Genomic DNA, 18086 nt, shown 5'->3' on the forward strand with positions numbered 1-18086 from the left:
CTGCAAGTGTGTCATTTACCTGTTGATGCTGGTTTAATGCTAAATGCTGCAAAATAGAAATTCAATAAGACAAAGCTAAAATTCTCTGGCCATATCTTTTCTGATGGGGGCATGACACCCAATCCAGCTAAAATGCAAGTGTTGTCAACTGCCAGACCCCCACAAGTTGTTTCCATGTTGTGTTCATTCCTGGCATGGCCTGTTACTCTTCATGATATATACAAAACTTTGCTACTGTGAGTACTCCACTAAGAGAGTTGTTAAAAAAGAATGTTCCATTTCACTGGTCACATGAATACAAGCTGAGTTTTAAGAGCATTTATTAATCTATTGAAAGCGCTACTGAAAGGGCATATTTTGATCCGAAGTTACATACTGAAGTTGTTGTTGATGTTAGCTAGGTCGGGTTATGCGCTGTCCTTGCACAACACAGCAGACAGCCAAATGCTCGAAGACATATTGCAGCCTATGATTAAACATGCTTATTCACAACCAGAAAAAGAAAAAGAAAGTCTAGCAGTGTTGTGGGCTTGTGAACATTTCCATGTATTTCTGTACGGAAAACCTTTCACACTTGTGACAGATAATCAAGTATTGCTGACTCTCTTTGGCAATCCAAAAGCTGCAAAGCCTCCACAAATTGAACGTTGGGGTCTACGATTGCAAAAGTACAACCACACAATTGGGCATTGTTCAGGGAAAGATCAAAACCCTGCCGACTACTTTGCAAGAGTGGCTATATAATGTTCAGGTAGCCCATCCAAGACTGCTGAATGCCTACATACATTTTATAGTGAAAGCTAACACACAATGCCACTTTGTTTGAACAAACCATCACTGCCATGAGCCAAGTTAATGACATGTTGAAATTGAAAGACATTATTACCCATCAGTCACTGAATCAACATACTCAACCTCTTGCCAGAAACTGAATTTTAGAAATACAAAAATGTCAAAGATGAACTGTCAGTGACACAAGAAGGAATTATCCTGAGGGGTTCAAGAATTTTCATTCAGGAGAGTCTGCAACAGCAAGTGATTGAAGAGGCTCATGGAATTGTTGCCATTAAAAGATCTCCCCGAGATCGTGCCTTATTTCCTTTTCTCGATGAATGAGTTGAAAACAAATTAGAAAGCTGCATCTGTGTAACTGCCTGTCCTTGAAAACTACTCCACAACCCTTTAACATGCCAGAGATAACTAAGCATGCCTGGGAAAGACTTGCTGTTGGCTTTTTTGATCCACTTGGCAATGGACATCACCTGATGGTGATTGTGAATGGATACTTTCACTTCCCTTCAGTCGAAGATCTCTTGTCTATCACTCAGGACAGAGTTATTGAGAGATTAGATGGCATTTTTGCAAAATGGGGCATTCCCATGATTTTGAAAACTGGCAATGGCCCACCTTTTAATAGAGAATTCAGAGACTTCCTTAATCTGCTTAATGTGAAATATCAGAAAAGCACACCTCTTTGGTCACAGGCTAAAGGCCTTCAACATTTCATGGGTATTTTAAAGAAAGCTGTTCAGCGTGCTGCATTAGAGAAGCTCAACCTCAAGATTGTCTTGAATTCTGTTGTACGAGTTTACCATTCAACTCCTCACTCAACCACAGTTCAAAGCCCTGCAACACTGATGATTGGGAAAGCCATATTGATCAAGTGGCCTTAATAGACCAAAATCAGATCCAAAACTGATGGCGAGAGACATAAAACCGACTTGAGTCATAAGCAGAAAATGAAGACCTATGCTGACAAAAGGAGACTTGCAAAGAGATTTGTCTTCAAGTGAGGATATCGAGTGCTTGTTTGTCAGCCACAACAATGTAAATCTGATGCTCTTTTTGATGCCGAGCAATTTCAAGTTGTAATTAGCAAAGGGCACATGGTAACAGCCACCCGTCCAGGAAAATGTATCATGCGAGATTCCTTGCACTTCAAACAGCTGGCTCAATGCTCATTGGATGTTTAAAAAAACTAGATCAGAGAACGCCTTTGGATAATTCCAGACCGTCATTACTCCTACATAACCAAGGCAGATCATGCACACTCTAATTATTGATTTCCAGTATCCAAAGACACGGTCTGGACAAGTTATAAAGGCACCAAGAAGACTCATTGAAGAATTATAATATGAATATGTTGTAAACAAAAAAAACAAAAAAATTATTTAGCAGAGGGGGAGATCTTTTGTCTTGAGAGTATCAATAATAAAACGTTTTTGGATCCTGAAAGACTCCGTAGCATGATAACTTAAGTGTTAGAATGTGGGACAGTAAATGCAAGTTTAAAATGTTGAGTTCTTGGTTACACACTGAAGAATAAAATTGTGTAATACATAGCTCCCCGTGCGGCCTATTCATTAGCGGTACTCAAGGTGGGGAGGTGCAGTACACTTAGCTACAGCTATAGTACTGCCAATATTTTACAGACTGGTCTCCCCCATTTGGGACTGCTGTTAACACTGCCTGTTGGAAGCTTCACAGGCATACACAGTGAAGAATAAAGTTGTGCAATACATAGCTCCGCGTGTAGTGTATTCATTATCAGGTACTCAAGCTGGAGAGGGATGGTACACTTAGCTATAGCTAAAGTACCACTAATATTTTACAGACTGACCTCCCCCATTTGGAACTGCAGTTAACACTTCCTGTTGGAAGCTTCACAGGGCAAACTATAACACTAGTTGAACAGATTTCCCCAATAATATCCAAATGTTGCTCAACAAAGACCAAAGGTAAGAATAATCTATGGTTGTGGGCAGATCAAACAATACCTCGCTAAGTCAGGTATGTTGATAACATTAAAATCTAGTTCTGGTGGAAGATGCAAGTGGCAACAAAAACGTTATACATCCATGTTAAACAAGGAAACTAGCCTGGGATTAAAGTTTGTGATCACATTGTGTGGAAGCAGACGGGGCTAATAATGTGCATGTATTTTGGTCTCTAATTGAAAACATGACAAAGCCTATCAGAAACTCATATACCTGAAAACAAGTTATATACAAATGTTGCCCAATTACATACAAGCATGTCTGTAGCCTCTAGGAATTTGTATGTGTTTTTTTTATTCTTCAACACATGCTGAATGTAAACTAAAGGGATTATTTACATTACAAAACGTTGTAAGAGCCGAATAGAGCCATAAATGTGTGAAGGCAACAGGACCTACAACAATTCCAGGTGACCTTTCAAAGTCAGAAGAGTGGTTGTGTGGACAATACATTTGCACACAAGCAAATGCTGGCATGAAAGGAGCTCCTATTCTGTCATCTTGCGTGAGGGACAAGAAAAAAAGCAAAAAAGGTGTAGAAATGACTCAAGAATGAATGTCCAATTAGCCTAATTGATTGTGCACAGAAAACCTTTGGAATATTTATTCTCTCAATACTATAAACCTGGAATCTGAGCATAAAAATCTCTTGCACTGTTGCCACGCATTTGGAAAAAGGTCAGCACAATCATCAGGCATTCAGGTTTTTATAGTACTTAATTAGAAAAGAAAAGAAACACCAGGGCCCTCGTCAGGAGGTCACAACAGCTTGCACTACCCTTTGACCCGGCTAGCACTGTCAATGACTGTACCAACACAACTACTACCCATTAGGCCCTAAAACCGTTGCAACTTAGACTATTCCAAACCCCAAAGCTATAACAATGGTTTGCGCGGCAGGTATCAGTCATTTTTAATGTATATTGAATGAATAAACAACTTTTGTTGTTTTCATCTCTAATTTAGACAAACAGCTCTCTCATGTTGCAGACTGCCAAAAGTGCCGGTGCGGAGCACTGAAACCACTAGCTCAAAATAAACACTAGCGGGCAGATGTACAAAACACTTTGCATGGCGCAAAGAGCGAAATTCGCTGTTTGCGCCATGCAAAACGCGCATCGCGATGCTCATTCCCATTTTGCGAGTCGGGAACTCTTGGTTACCGACTCGCCAAATGGGAATGTGACTCGCAAATAGGAAGGGGTGTTCCCCTTCCTATTTGCGATTCGCATTGCGATGCAGAATTGCTTTGTGACCGCGAACACAGTCTCAAAGCAATTCGCAGTTAGTACCCATGTGAAGTGGGTGCTAACCCATTCGCAAAAGGGAAGGGGTCCCCAGGGGACCCCTTCCCCTTTGTGAATGGCTCTGAAATATTTTTTCAGAGCAGGCAGTGGTCCAATGGACCACTGCCTACTCTGAAAAAATTAAACCAAATGGTTTCATTTTCTCGAGTGTATTGCAACTCGTTTTCCTTTAAGGAAAACAGGCTGCAATACAAAAAAAAAAAATGCTTTATTAAAAAAGCAGTCACAGACATGGTGGTCTGCTGTCTCCAGCAGGCCACCATCCCTGTGAGTGCAGGGAATCGCAAGGGGGACGCAAATTGCGACCCACCTCATTAATATTAATGAGGTGGGTCTTTGTGATCCCCTGGCGATTCGCAGATGGTGTCAGAGACACCATCCTGCATATGGGTTTGTGACTCACAAATTGCGAGTCGCTCCGACTTGCGATTTGCGAGTCGCAAACCCCGTACTTACCTACATCTGGGCCCAGGTTTTTAGCTAATAGTGGAGAAGTTTGTACTGTTCGGAAAAAGTTTCTGTTACGCAGCTTTCGTGGACCTAAGGTTGAAAATATTGTGTATTCGCTTATTTTTGGATTCACTTTTTAGTTTAGGTGTCATGCAGTCAATAGTAAGCGTTGTGATGTGTCTGCAGAAGTGGAATTATATTTATGTCAGATGGAGTCTGATATGAGTGCTCACAAAACCCTTTCTAGTCAAAAGGGGGTACAGCAGGGTTGCCTCCGGCCAGAAATCTTTCTCTCCATACATTTACCAGGTAGTCAAGTTTCTCAAGAACCCTTTAGATTATGTTACCATACTAGAAGATATTACTATAGAAACTTTACCTTTCAGATGTTACACTCATCGTATACAAGTCTAAAAGTTTTGCTTAATACGTTTTCAGATTTTTGTAGACTAAATGGATCACTGATTAACACTGAATACAAAATGTATGGTATGTAGACCCTACAATTAGGATAAGGATGTTGTGAATTTGGCCGATGTTAATACTAGACACCATACCAGATTTTGACTACTTGGGCAGAAGACTAAGTTATAGTGGAAAGTGGACGAAATATGTTTGCAAGAGCAACACGGTTCTGGCCTAGCGCTGGTGATGCTGTCCGTTTTGCAAGAGCAAATATATTTGTGTGGACGCTCGTTGCCCCCAGGTCTCCAGTCCTATAAGGAATAGGGCGGATTCCTGCTCTGTATGGACATGGATTTTGGAGGTATGCAAATACCTCTTAACTGACCTTCTTCGAGAATCATTTCTTTATAACATCTGTTGAGGTCGCCCACAAGCACTCTGAATGCACCTTGTGCATGCACCTGTGGCTTACTGACTTCATGGCCCCAGCATGGCTGAGACAACGTCTGTCTTAGGCCAAAATCTGAAGTGCACAATACTTGAGGTTGTACAGTGAAGCTCTGGGAGATGCTCTGCACTAGCAAGGTGGAAGAACCCAAATATGGTATAAACACACATGCTAGTTACTAGAGGAAATGAGTCCTACACGTCTGTTGTAGCACCAGAAGCAACCAAGCCAGATAATTCAGACATTATGAAATCTACCCATTAGTGCCCCATGAATTCGATTCAGGGACGTAAATCGGACAATAGTAGGAGCACAGAGTATTTTTTAACTTTCAAAAGTGTGCCGTTCCATGAATATTGTTTAGATAGCACAAGCGTCCTATGACAGTAAGGTATGTAGGTAGGTAGGTTTTTGTTACAAGAAATACATTGAAATCATTGCAAAACATATGTTAAGTAAAAGTCATCCGATTAAAAAAATAAAAATAAAAATAATTAAAATAGTTAACAAGAACTCAATCAAAACTTTCATTATATTAACTGAGTAGGACAGAAAGCAGAAAGTGTAATCGTGTCATCACATACATAATATTCATTAAAAAGGAGTCATCATGGGCAAAACTTATGTAACAAAGGGACCGAAAGTGCAATCAGATACATAAAGTTTATTTGAAAGGCCATCACAAATAAAGGGCCAGATGTATCAAAGCTTTTTGCATTCGCAAATGGTGAAAATGCCCGTTTGCGACTGCAAAAAGCCAATTCAGAATGTATCCAAGGCATTCTGAATGCAATTTTAAGGAATCGCTAAAATAGCGATTCCTTAAAATTGCGACCCTGTTTAGAGAGTCGCAAATTGCTATTGCAGTATCACTTTAAATCATATTTTGTCTGAGTATGATCCCATTAGCTTCATTTATTCAGTTGTAGAGGCAGTCTTGCAAAAAGACTGGTAGCTGTTGTAATTGCCACAATTACACCGAATAATAAGTCTGTTTTTGTTCTGCTCTGTATGCAACATTTCCAGAAACAAAATGATAATAACGTTTTCTAAATAGTTGAGATGTAAACTATGAGAGTTTGCTGAGAACATGTACATACAGCACGTCTACCTAAATTACTTCATTCATTTCATAATTCGTGCTTGCTACATGGAAGGTTTGTTGGCGTTCACTGAAATTAGCATTTTAAAGAAAATTATAGTAATTAAATTTTGGGAGAGATGTTCAAAAAGAATATCTAGATTACTGTATTGTTGCACAATGTTCTCACTTTTGTGTTTCGATATGTTGCCTAAAATAATCAAATTCCGTCTTACTGTTATGTTATCAAAGAGATTGCAGACTAAGAAGAACTAGTGTTACTAGAAGTCAGAGTACAGCACAAATTACAATGGTGGAACAGATGAGACCTTTTAATGGGCAGATCGTTTTTAGAAACACATCCGCATGTGACCATCACCACAGATGTATCTTAGGTGGGGAGCACACAAGACTGACTTCACAATTGATGATCACTGGTCCCATAGGAGCATCATCACCTCATCAGTGTGTTGGAGTTGCACGCAGTTCAGCTACCCCCTTAACTTGACAGACCAAGCTGCACAACAAGGTGGTATTAATTGGAACAGATACCATCACTACCATGTATCAATAGGTAACAGTGGGCACACACCTACCACACCTGTCAAGCAAGGCCTAAGTGTTTTGTCATTGGTTGTTATAGCATAACTTATATTTGCTGGAGAAGAATCTGCCATGGTTGGCCAATCTTCTAAGCAGGCACCACCTGGAGGCAAGCAAATGGGAGATAAACTTTCACATTCCATACCCATATTTAAAAAAGTTTGGGACCCAATCAATAGACCTGTTTGGAACTCTTGCAAATGCCAAATGCCAACATCAGTTCCAGGTATCCAGACCTCTTTTCTCCAGAGAATATGTTATGGATAGACGCTCTCTTTCTTTCTTTCTTTGTTTATTTCCTTTCTCATTTCTTTCTTTCTCTCTTTCTCGTTTTTTTCTCAGTTTTTCTCTATTTTCTTTCTTTCTTTCTCACTTACTTTCTCTGTTTCTTTCTCTTTCTTTGTCTCTTTCCTCTTTTTGCTTCTTTACCTTTTTCTCTCTCTTTGTAGGGCATTATGCCCCAAATAATGCATTTTAAAGCTTTTTCAATAATGCATTTTCTTTTTTCATTGTGCATGATGCACATCAGCCCTGACTTTCTCAGCCCCCCTACATTCCAATGCTAGTGCCCTTAGACAACTCTCACTCTTTGATGGCCCCGGGGTTCCTGAGTTCTTCATCATTTTCCTGAATTCCTGGGGATCGTAGTGTTGACTGTCTTTGCTGTGCTGGAGTTCCAACATGTCGCTGTGTGTTGGTAAAAGAAGTAGTTGATGATGTGTTGCTTCTGGAGTGATGGAATGATCAGTTGAAGTGCAAAACTAAGGAGGATCCTGTTTTGTGAATACCATAACAACATCGCTTGGATGTGGGATGGGTTCCCACCATAGATGACCCTGAGGGCGATGTAGGTTCTTAATGGTTGAGCATCTTGTGGATAACTTCAGTAGTAATGAAGCACTTTGAGGTCAGATGAGATGCTGTCCCATATATGTAGCAACTGGTTTGCTCATGCATTTGGAACCTTGCTAGTTTTTGCAGCATTAAGTTCAGAGCCCCCGGTATAGTCTGCTTGTATAGTAAAAAAAAGACATGAAAAGTAAGGGTGATAGTAGCCAGACCTTCTGAGTGAAACTTAGATGGAGGAAGACTTGTGGAAGGGTTTCCCTTGTTTTAGTGCCTTTCTTGAGACATGGTTGACATTGTTGAGAAAAGAATGCTGGAGTCCATGATCAGTCCCAGGATTCTCAATTCCATCAATGATGCTGGTAGTTTGCTGTGTACCTGGGTTGCTTTTGTACCTCTCCTAAAACAAGCAGTTTGATGATTTGGAAGCAACCTTCTTCCAGGAAGTTGTAGAGTTAGTGCCACTCCTTTAACTTGCTTTCCTAATATTGGTACCTTTAGGTGGGTGTAAGCCAAGCTAGGTCTGCTGGGACTTGAAACGGCTTCATAATGAGTGGTTGTATTTAGGAGGCATCTTAAGGGAGGGCGAGATGCTTAACGGCATAACAGAATCTCATTGGTACACATCAACTGCTGCAGGTGAATGTTCTTGAAGGTTTGTGTGGATTGCAGAATGTGGCAGAACGTTTGCAGGGCCCCTAACCTTGACTACATTTTTATAATGGGGAAGTGTTTTTTGCGGGGTCTTGTGTCAGTGGGTTGGGTGCTGGGTGTATTGCTCCTGAGATGTTCTTCCAACATTCTCTGGAGAATATTTATGCATTCAGGACTTAAGGGGATTCTGTGAGAAGTCTATGAAGTTTATTAGTAAGGTACTTGTTGTTGGTAATCTGGTTGGGATATTATACACTTTTTGTCTTCTGTGTGACAAATTTGTGCATTCATTTGTCAAGCTGATTATTGGGTATCATTCATTTGCATTGATGTGTATTGATTAATGTTTTAAAGTTTCTTATTACATCATTGAGTCAAGAAGTAATAGATTAATGGTTTGATTTTGTGGGCATGTTTAGTAGAATGGATTTATCAAAGGTTTTGGAGAGCTAGTTAAGGAATTGATGTGCTTCTGTTATTAATTTTGGTGGTGCGATTGCTGAGAGATGAGTCAAGTAGTAAGAGATTGAGTTGTTCCACTTTCTTTAGTCAGTTGCAGTCACTCCAATTGAAAATGCAGTCCTGGGGATTGAGCCAAATCTGACATTCTTAAAAAGTGGCAACAAGCCTCTTTTTACAGCATGTTTGATTTGGTAAACTGTTTCTGGGAATTGTGACTCCCCTTGTATGGTAGACGGGGGCCCAATACACAGTCCAACAAGCCTCAGATAGAACAAGGGAGTTACTGTGGCCTTTCAATTCGAATTATTTTAAGCTCAATGGTACTGGAGAATTAACAATTCAGCCAAGCATTTTTGACAGTTCACCAGTACAACAAAGTAATTCCTTGTAAGAAGCCAACCCTATTTAAACAAATTAATAAATAGTGCCTGTTTATCTGATGCTATATGCCTTTGGGTAGCTGTAGGTGTGTTTGGTTGCTGTGTGTGTGTGCATGAATGTTCGCAGGCAATTTCATCTGAGGCAATGTGTGCATCAATGTTCTATCTCAGTTTGCATGTGTACACACCTTATACAAAAGTGAAACCTATAGACTTTGTCAGTGATTCTTATTTTTCCTGTCTGGCATCTCCATTACAATTTAAAAAGTTTATGTATTGTGTATTTTTTAGGTACAGATTATGACCCAGTGAACATTTTGATAGTGACACGCTGTGAGACAATGAATACCTGCTCTTTGAGGCTTCTTACTTTCTAGATGGTCTTCCTCATTGCTATCTCTTCAGTAAATGAGTGAACTGTAGACTGTATTAGATCGCTGTTCATTCTCTTTCTTCTTCCTGGACAATGATGTGCTTTAGATGTGGGCCTTGGGAAGATGGTCTCCCTTTTGCATCCAAGTCAGTCCGTCTTGCTGCTGGTGTTCTTCCCTCATCAACTTCCTACAAAGAGGAGATCCTGTATAGCTTGAACCCAAAGTAGATTCCATGCTTCTTGGATGACAAAACTAGGGAACATGATGTGATTGACCAGCTGTTCCTTGGTTTGGCGAATGCAAAAAGAGGATGAGTTACCATCGGCTAGTCCTCTGTATTGTGTGCTTTGCCTTGTCCAGCACAGAGTGACCCTCAGCATCAGGGTACTTTCTGGCAAATGACACCTTATATGGTTCACTTTTGTCCACTCCTGGAGAAGGTGCCAAAGTCATGGCTGAGCCCTGATGTGACACCTGCAGACACTATTAGCTGTTTCAGTTTTGTCCAGCTCTATCCCATGGAGGGGATTAAAAAGGTAAGACAATGATAGATAGACAATGAACCAGAAAGATTATTACGAAAGGTAAGTCACATTTTCCACAAGAGCTTTTTCGGTGGACACTTTCTGAGTGGATGCCTGATGAGGCCTTCACTGTCTACAAGTGTCTAAGTGCTTGGTAGAACTTTACACATAATGGGACAATCACATTTCTTCTGTGCCAGATGAAAGCACCTTGTGCCTGGTACCAAGTTTTAGTGCTCCCACGTCCCTCAGAAAAGCTGCCCTCCATTCTAGTGGGTGAGGACAGCTGGTGAAGGGATGATCTTTGCTGCATTTTGCTGGTTTATGTGTAGCAAGTACATTCTGTTTGCCATGTGAGAAGCAATTGTGATCCTGCCTGTTGACAAAGAAGTTGCTCCTATCAAGGTCATTGTATCTCACGTGGACCTTATGCATGAAGAGCACTTTCATGCACATAGGGGAGCTCTAGGGGTGGTGCACTCAGGCTGGCTTTCACCAGTGAAAGCATCTGTTAGAAAATGGTCTGGAGCTGTTCATTGGAGGCCAAGTGTTGAGCTTTGGAAAAGAAAGGCAAGGCAATTTGTGAGCTTGGAGTAGCCTGTCTGCAGTCACTGGGCAAGAGTTCTCAATAGTATATAAATGGACAGCCTGGGTCATTAATGTCATACTTCTCCCGTTAGGAAAAGTATGATTGCTTCAGCGTTTCAAGAGAAAGACTTGTCCATCATTTAAAAATGCACAGTGTTTCTTCAGCTGTGGCCTCAATGAAAACACAAGTGGGACTGTTCTAAATACTGCTAACACTATAATACTCTCACTGACTAGCTGACACAAATGCCAGTGGCACTCTCACACCACATTTAGAGACCAGTCATACACTACTGAAAGCATTCATACAATCCTCACATTTTAGCCATTGCGCACCACTGGCAGCTCTCCTACACAAATAATTATTGCTGTACTCTATCAGAAGCACTCTCACACCTCTCAAAGATTACATAGTTACATACTACTAACAGGACTCGCAGCTCTTACAGAGTTCAGTCTTAACCCTATTGACATCACTCTCATGCCTCTCACAGTGTCAGTTTAGTTCTACCAACAGCACTCTCACTCCCTGCACATGTTAGTAGTCATGCACTACCAGAGTCAATCTCACACCTCTTACAGTGTAGCAAACTCACACCGCTGACAGCACTCACACCCCACATAGCCTAGAAGTCACAAAATACCCACAGCATGCCCATACCCCTGACAGACTGGCTGTTATACACTGCCACACTAGACTGAAAGACTGAAGGTCTGGCTGATAACTGAGTGTCTCTTCATTGATTACTGACTTCTTGTGTCTGATATTGTGGATGGGAGTGTGGGTGGATGCAAGAATAAATTAATTCGGGATGAATAGATAGAAAACTGTGGGGATGTGTGACTAAGCATGAATGATAATTGACTGAAAGCATGGAGAAACAAATGAATAATTGTGGATGCAAGCATCTATGCCTTTCCAGTTATGACCAAGGCCTGTAACCTTTATCCTTGCCTAAACATGATACAGAAATCAAATGTTACCCATCTTTAAAGATGAACCATGAGGTAATCACTAAATAAGGTCATGTGGAGCTATATATATGTGAAAATAACAATGTACTCTCAGGGAAGCTGTAGTACAATGAATGTTTTAATAGTTCCTATAAAGGGAATACAAATCTCTGTTGCATGATGAGAAAGAGTCCAGCTGCATTATTTCATGGATGTTTATTTCCTGCTTCCACAACTGTAGTATTCATTATGAGAAATTTTTTGAAAACTAATACCACTTTTCTTTTTTGTAGACAGTTTTAGAATTAGACCGAATGGAAGTTTCCATGGATGCAGTAAGTACATATTTCCTTTGCTTCTAAATATGTTTTCTGCAATTATGACATGAGATTCAGTAGTTTTTGTTTGCTTTTCCAATTAGTTTCAGAAAAGGTATTATGACAAAGATGCAGTGGATCAACAAAAAGAAAGGGAAGAGGAACTTCTGTTGGAGATGGTATGTATACTAATGTAAAAAGTAAAGGAAAGTAGGCCTGATTCCCAATTTGAAACCACAGTTGATTACAATATTGCTATTTTTCACTGTGTAAATTCTTGTGAGAAATTAGGTTATTATGTGTGAGCCCCTCTTAAGGCAACAGTGACAATCCTCGTCATGGTGGACCACAAAAGTCACTAAATTCACCTATGCTTAACCCTGTGGTAGCGTGGCACCAAAACAGTCAGGGTTAACTGCAATATGTTAAGCATTTAGGCAGCCCTCAACTAGTAAGAAAGTAACAGCACAACACAAACAAAAAATCCCACACCAATTCCCGAAAAAATAGGGTTAAATTTAATAAAGTGAGACCAAGACAATAATAATCCAATACAACCAGTAGAACAAGAGCTATGCAAGGATTTAGATAAGTATAGCATCTAAAAGCACAAAGTGCCACTGGTTTTATCTAGACTGGGGAAAAGTCATCCAGGATGGAGCATGGCCTGGATACAGGGACCAGGTTAACCCCTCTGAAGAAAATACCTTCTCAAGGTATGACGCAAAGAGTCTAGTTTGCAGTGGAAGAGGCCACAAGGAGAGCATTGTGGGTGCTCTTTGCTTTAGCGTGGAAATCCTGCCAAGCATCACAGATGGTCATTGCTGGAGTGTAATGTTGTCAGTCATGACTGGCTGTTGTCACTTTAGCGCTAAGCGCAGATCTCGTGTTGCATGAAAGGTAAGGTCCACCAGAGCTTCGTGTTGACAGTCACAACGGACAGCAAGATCTCAGCAAGAACGGGCCCGTTTGTGGTCACGAAGAGCTCAGAACATCTGAATTTTTCCCTTTTTCCTCTGTGAAGTGTGCTCTGATGCCAACCGAGGCCCCAGAACCTGTGGATGTGCCTCTTGAGGATCAAGGATTCCCTCTAGCAGAGGCTAGCAGGGCTCTAGCTAGTCCAGTCCAGTTGCAGGTGCAGGCAGGTCCAGTTGCAGCAGGTCAGATGGGCAGTTGCCAGGGAGGTCTCTGGAGCTTGTTGTGTCCCTGTAGCTCAGAAGATGAAGTTAGTTAGCTGACCCTTCAAGTCACTCTGCCTGGGATGAAAGGAGCAGGTTCGGGTCAGTCTTTCATCTGAGAAATCAGGGCAGGTCTCAATCAGCAGGGCAGTCCTCTGGCACCAGGACAGTCCTTCTTTGGTAGTATTCACAGGTCTAGGATTGTACTGAAGAGTTGGTCTAAGGGTCCAGTATTTATCCATGGTGTCAGCTTTGAAGAGGGAGAAACCTCTAGACTTCCTACACATCTGGTACTGCAATGTCCTTCCTTCCCATCCCAAGGTCTCTGGGATGACAAAAGGCTAGTGTGAAGTTTTTTGTGAGTGCAGGAGTCAGCCCCCATTGAAGTGCTAGTGTGTTAGGTGACACCTCTGCTCCCACCCATCTTGTCAGGGAGGTTAATTCTGCCAACATCCTGTCACCCATTGTGACAATGTCTGGGGGGAAGACACAAATGTCAACTACACCTAGTCATGTCACCAGGGCTGCAGGACCAGAAAATGCCAACTTGTCTAAAAGTGGCATTTTCAGAATTGCAACTAAAAATCTACCATTCAAGAAGGTTTTAAATTACAATTCTTTAGAGTCCAAACATGACATTTCTACTTCTTCCCAACCAAAAGTTATCAGTTATTAAATGTAAAAAGGTAAACAAATGCTATCCTATGAGAAAAAATGATTTACAAGTTTTTACTACCACAACATGTAAATCTTGAAAGCACACATCTAACTTTTTAAATAGAATGTACCTTGACCTATGGGCCGTTTAGGATCTACACAAGGGGTGACATGTAATAAAAAGGAATGTTTAGCCCTGGCAAAAGGTTTGTTTTGTTGAAATCGCAGTTTAAATTTCACACAAACAGCAAAGGCAGGCACACAACATGTTTTAAAAGGTTACCTAAGTAGGTGGCACAATAAGTGCTGCAGGCCCACTAGTAGCATCTAATTTACAGGCCTTGGGTGCATGTAGTACCACTATACTAGAGACATATAACCATAATGAGTAAATTACATGTGCCAAATGGGTGCAAGCCAACTTGACCATGTTTAAAGGAGTGGGCACACACATTTTAACACTGGTCAGCAGTAGTAGAGTGCACAGGAGGGGAGAAGATGTTTGAGTAAAGACCACTCTGAAGCTGTCATGTCTACTAATTTTTAAGTTATTTCTAATATCAGAAATCACAGTCCATGTATTCACATGTTTATTTACTAAATGCTCTACATGTAATTGATCCTTCAAATGCCTCCTGCTCCCTCTTCCTTGCCAACATCATACTTAACTTGTGACCATGATTACTTGCTTATCTGAGGCCAATAGATCATCAGTTCCTCTTGTACTTTAAATGCCTTTCCTTAATCCAGGTGTGATTATACCCTCTTCCTTACACTGGATAGCCTGCTTGTCTGTTTTGAAGAATGGCAGGTAGTCAAATGCCTGATGAGGCTGCTTGTTTCTTCTGAGTGTTTAGCTAGGCCCTCTTTGTTTATATGAAATGTATGGCTGTCAGGTGCCCTGCTTGAGTTGGTGTAGATGCCTGCTATGCTAAGATGTAGCTCACGCTGAGCTCACTCACCCACCTCTGTTCCCTTCCACCATCCATCACTGAGATCTTAGAGTAACACTTTGAGTCACTTATGAGTTTGAGATAGAGCTTAATGAGTGTCTGACCAGCATTTAGGTTTATTCACCAAGACATCCATGGAAGCGAATGCGAAATTACACTCATTAACCACAGATGGAGTTGATGGGTTAACTGCTTGTCACAACTTCACGCCCTTCAAATGTTTCTGTTATTACAGAAGTTCTCCCACCATTGTTTTAGTTTCACAATGTACCTTTAATAATAGACTATAGGACTCTTCCGTTTCACTCTGCCAGTGGGAGACTGGAATGTGCTGGTCTTGTTGCTGTGTGCAGTCAAACAGTCATGTGCAGCTTTTACCCTGTCCCAGCACTGCAGATTCCAACAACTAATTTCGGACCCTCCACTCTGTACAGGTGCCTTCTTTCGGTTCCATATAGAAGGTGCTGCATGGGCACAAGCGCTTAGAGACAGCACTCCATCCCTGCTTACAGTAGTAGAAGGAATCTTTGTCTTCTGATCTTTCTCGGACTGAAAACTTAAGCCACTATCCAAACAAATGAAGAACATTTATGCAAGGGTACTTACAGCTGTTAACTTGTATGGAGTGGATGTAAGACCGCTGAAGGCAGTTATGATTTTCTTAGAACTAATTAATCTCCAGCAGTTCTTCTTGTCTGTTTCTCCTAGACACATGCACCTTCTCAGGCCCTATTCAGCAGCAAGGAAGATTAAAGTGCACAAAAATCAAGTACATATTTTGGGAGTAAGCTGTCACTCTGGGGTGCACTGCAGTGGGTTCAGGGTCATAAGACTTCACTACGCAGATAGGCAGTGTCCATCTTTTTCTGGGCTACAACAATCCAATGTTCAGATTGTGCTGCATATCTCCTCACCAACCTCTTCTTCATTCAGCGATACCTCCATTACTATTCCTCAGGAGTCATCAAGTTCCCTTCTTCAAGTGTTCAAGAAAGCTCCTTCAGGACTGTCAGTTTCTAGTTGCTGAACCTTGCAAGGGGAGGAGCCCAGAAGGCTCTCTCAAGCTTCACTAGTATGGTGGCCCTCGCACTGGTTGATGCAAAATCATGGCACAGTAACTATGAATTTCTCTTCAGGATGTATGCTGTTCTTCCACAAGCAGGAGTTTACCTCTGTATCTGATAGAGACTTCTAGTTGCAGATTCCTTACCTTTGAATTCCCCAGCCATTAGTCTGGATCTGGAGATTTTTTCTTGGAGCAGTACCTCTGCGTGCTGTCAGGTGGCGTTGGTCGACTCCGTATGCATTGTTGACGTTGTGGTAGCCGTGATGACGTTGTAGTTGTATATAGGTTCTTTTCTTTCCACGCCAGCCTTCGCTTATATCCGGGGAAAGAGCTACCTCAGTCATTTTTTGACTCCCAACGACTTTTGGTCAAACTTTTTGTGATGAGATTGTGGATGTGTCGAGGGATGTCACCTAAGACCGGCTTCAAACCCTGTGACTCCTGTCACCGAACTATGTCAGTGACGAAGCCGCACCTCGTCTGTCTCTATTACTTGGAGCGCGACCATGACCCGAAGTTGTGCTCTGAGTGTCGTGCCATAAATCCGAAAGCTTTGTGGGAGCGGTCCCTAAAGCTGCTGGTGGCCCGACACTCAACTCTGCGTCACTCCCGGTCTCGCTTTAGAGGAAGATCTCAAGACTTTCCACAGAGTCACCACCACTCTTCATCCTTGAAGTCTTCAGGGCACTCGGGGCTCAAGAAAAATAAGTAGAAGGATAAACTATCTTCGACTTCACCCCATCAATCAAATGATATGACTCGGGAAGAGTGTTGACGATCTAGACCTCCATCATCGGAGTCTGCATCTGGGGATCCGCCCCCTCTTTCCCCGACTTCCCAGGAGCCGGTGCCACCCCTTTCCAGCTGAAAGAATTCTTCAAGGCCATTAGCCTCATTTTTGGGCAGAGTGACACACCCTCGGTGCCCCCGGGCTCAGGTCAGTCAGTGGGGGCCCCTTTGGGTTCCAAGTCGTCGGCTTGGGCCCTGACTCTGGAGGGTCCCTCTGGATCCACTTCTGGATCCATCCCGACACCGGTCGTACCAGTGCGACCTGCCCCAGAATCGGGTCAGACATTGACGCTCCCGACACTGATTGTGCCCAAATCGACATTGATCCTATACTTATATCCGACGACCCAGAGCCGGAACGGCATCAATCGGCGCTGATTGCATTTTCCATGGGCTCTCCTGGGCCCAGGTTGATCTGGACCCTGATACTTTTGGGTATGGATACGGGGAGAGTGTAGAGGGGTCGCTTGACCTTTTGGAATACCAGGTTGATCCTAACATGGACTGGGCAGAGTAATTGGGTGAAGGTAGTGTTCTGGACACCTCTTCTGACTCTGGCATGCTCTCTCCCCCTTATGTGGCTACAGAGGATGGAGCTTCTTACTCTATGGTGGTAAGAAGGGTGGCTGAGGTCTTAGACCTCGAGCTTCCTTTTATGGAGGTTAGGACTAATCTCCTAACTGAGATGCTTCAACCCGGTTCTTTCTGTTCCGAACCTCTTCTCCCATTTAATGAAGCACTGACGGACGTCCTCCTGGGTACCTGGTCCAGACCCAGCACAGTGTCTCCTGTGAATAGGACAATTGCATGCCACCATAGACTGCACCATCAGATCCCAATTCCTCACTCAACATCCCACGCCTGAGAGCCTTGTCATCCAGGCTTCATCTTCACCGGGCGCATTCTCTACCGCACCCCCGGATAGGGAATCAAAAAGACTGGACAACTTGGGAAAGAAGATGTTTTCTTCCACCAGTCTAGAGCTGCGGTCCATGAACACTGCATGCCTTTTGGGCTGCTATTCCCATACTCTCTGGTTTATGATCACACAAGTGCTGCCTAGAGTTCTGGAGGAGGCTGGACTATCCTCTCCCAAGCCGTGACACATGGGAGGGATGCAGCAAAGTTCATGATTTGTTGTGGACTGGATAAGACCGACTCTCTGGGCAGATCGGTTGCATCGATGGTGGCATTGAAATGTCACGCCAGACTGAGATCATCTGGCGTCTCAGAGGATGTCCAGCAATCTCTGATGGACATGCCCTTTGATGGCA

The 18086-nt window shown here is 42.3% G+C and overlaps 1 protein-coding gene across 2 annotated transcripts in view; it reads left to right on the forward strand.

Annotated features, from left to right (window-relative positions):
• The window catches only part of PPP4R4 (protein phosphatase 4 regulatory subunit 4), a 1510494-nt gene that overhangs the window by 1175195 nt on the left and 317213 nt on the right, over positions 1-18086 (forward strand). For both annotated transcript variants that reach the window (XM_069208239.1, XM_069208238.1), the window contains 2 exons: positions 12146-12187; positions 12274-12348. In XM_069208239.1, coding sequence (XP_069064340.1) covers positions 12146-12187; positions 12274-12348 — 117 coding nt within the window. The remainder of the gene's footprint in view (positions 1-12145; positions 12188-12273; positions 12349-18086) is intronic.

The sequence above is a fragment of the Pleurodeles waltl genome, chromosome 9 (assembly GCF_031143425.1).
Source record: "Pleurodeles waltl isolate 20211129_DDA chromosome 9, aPleWal1.hap1.20221129, whole genome shotgun sequence".
Lineage (NCBI taxonomy): Eukaryota > Metazoa > Chordata > Amphibia > Caudata > Salamandridae > Pleurodeles > Pleurodeles waltl.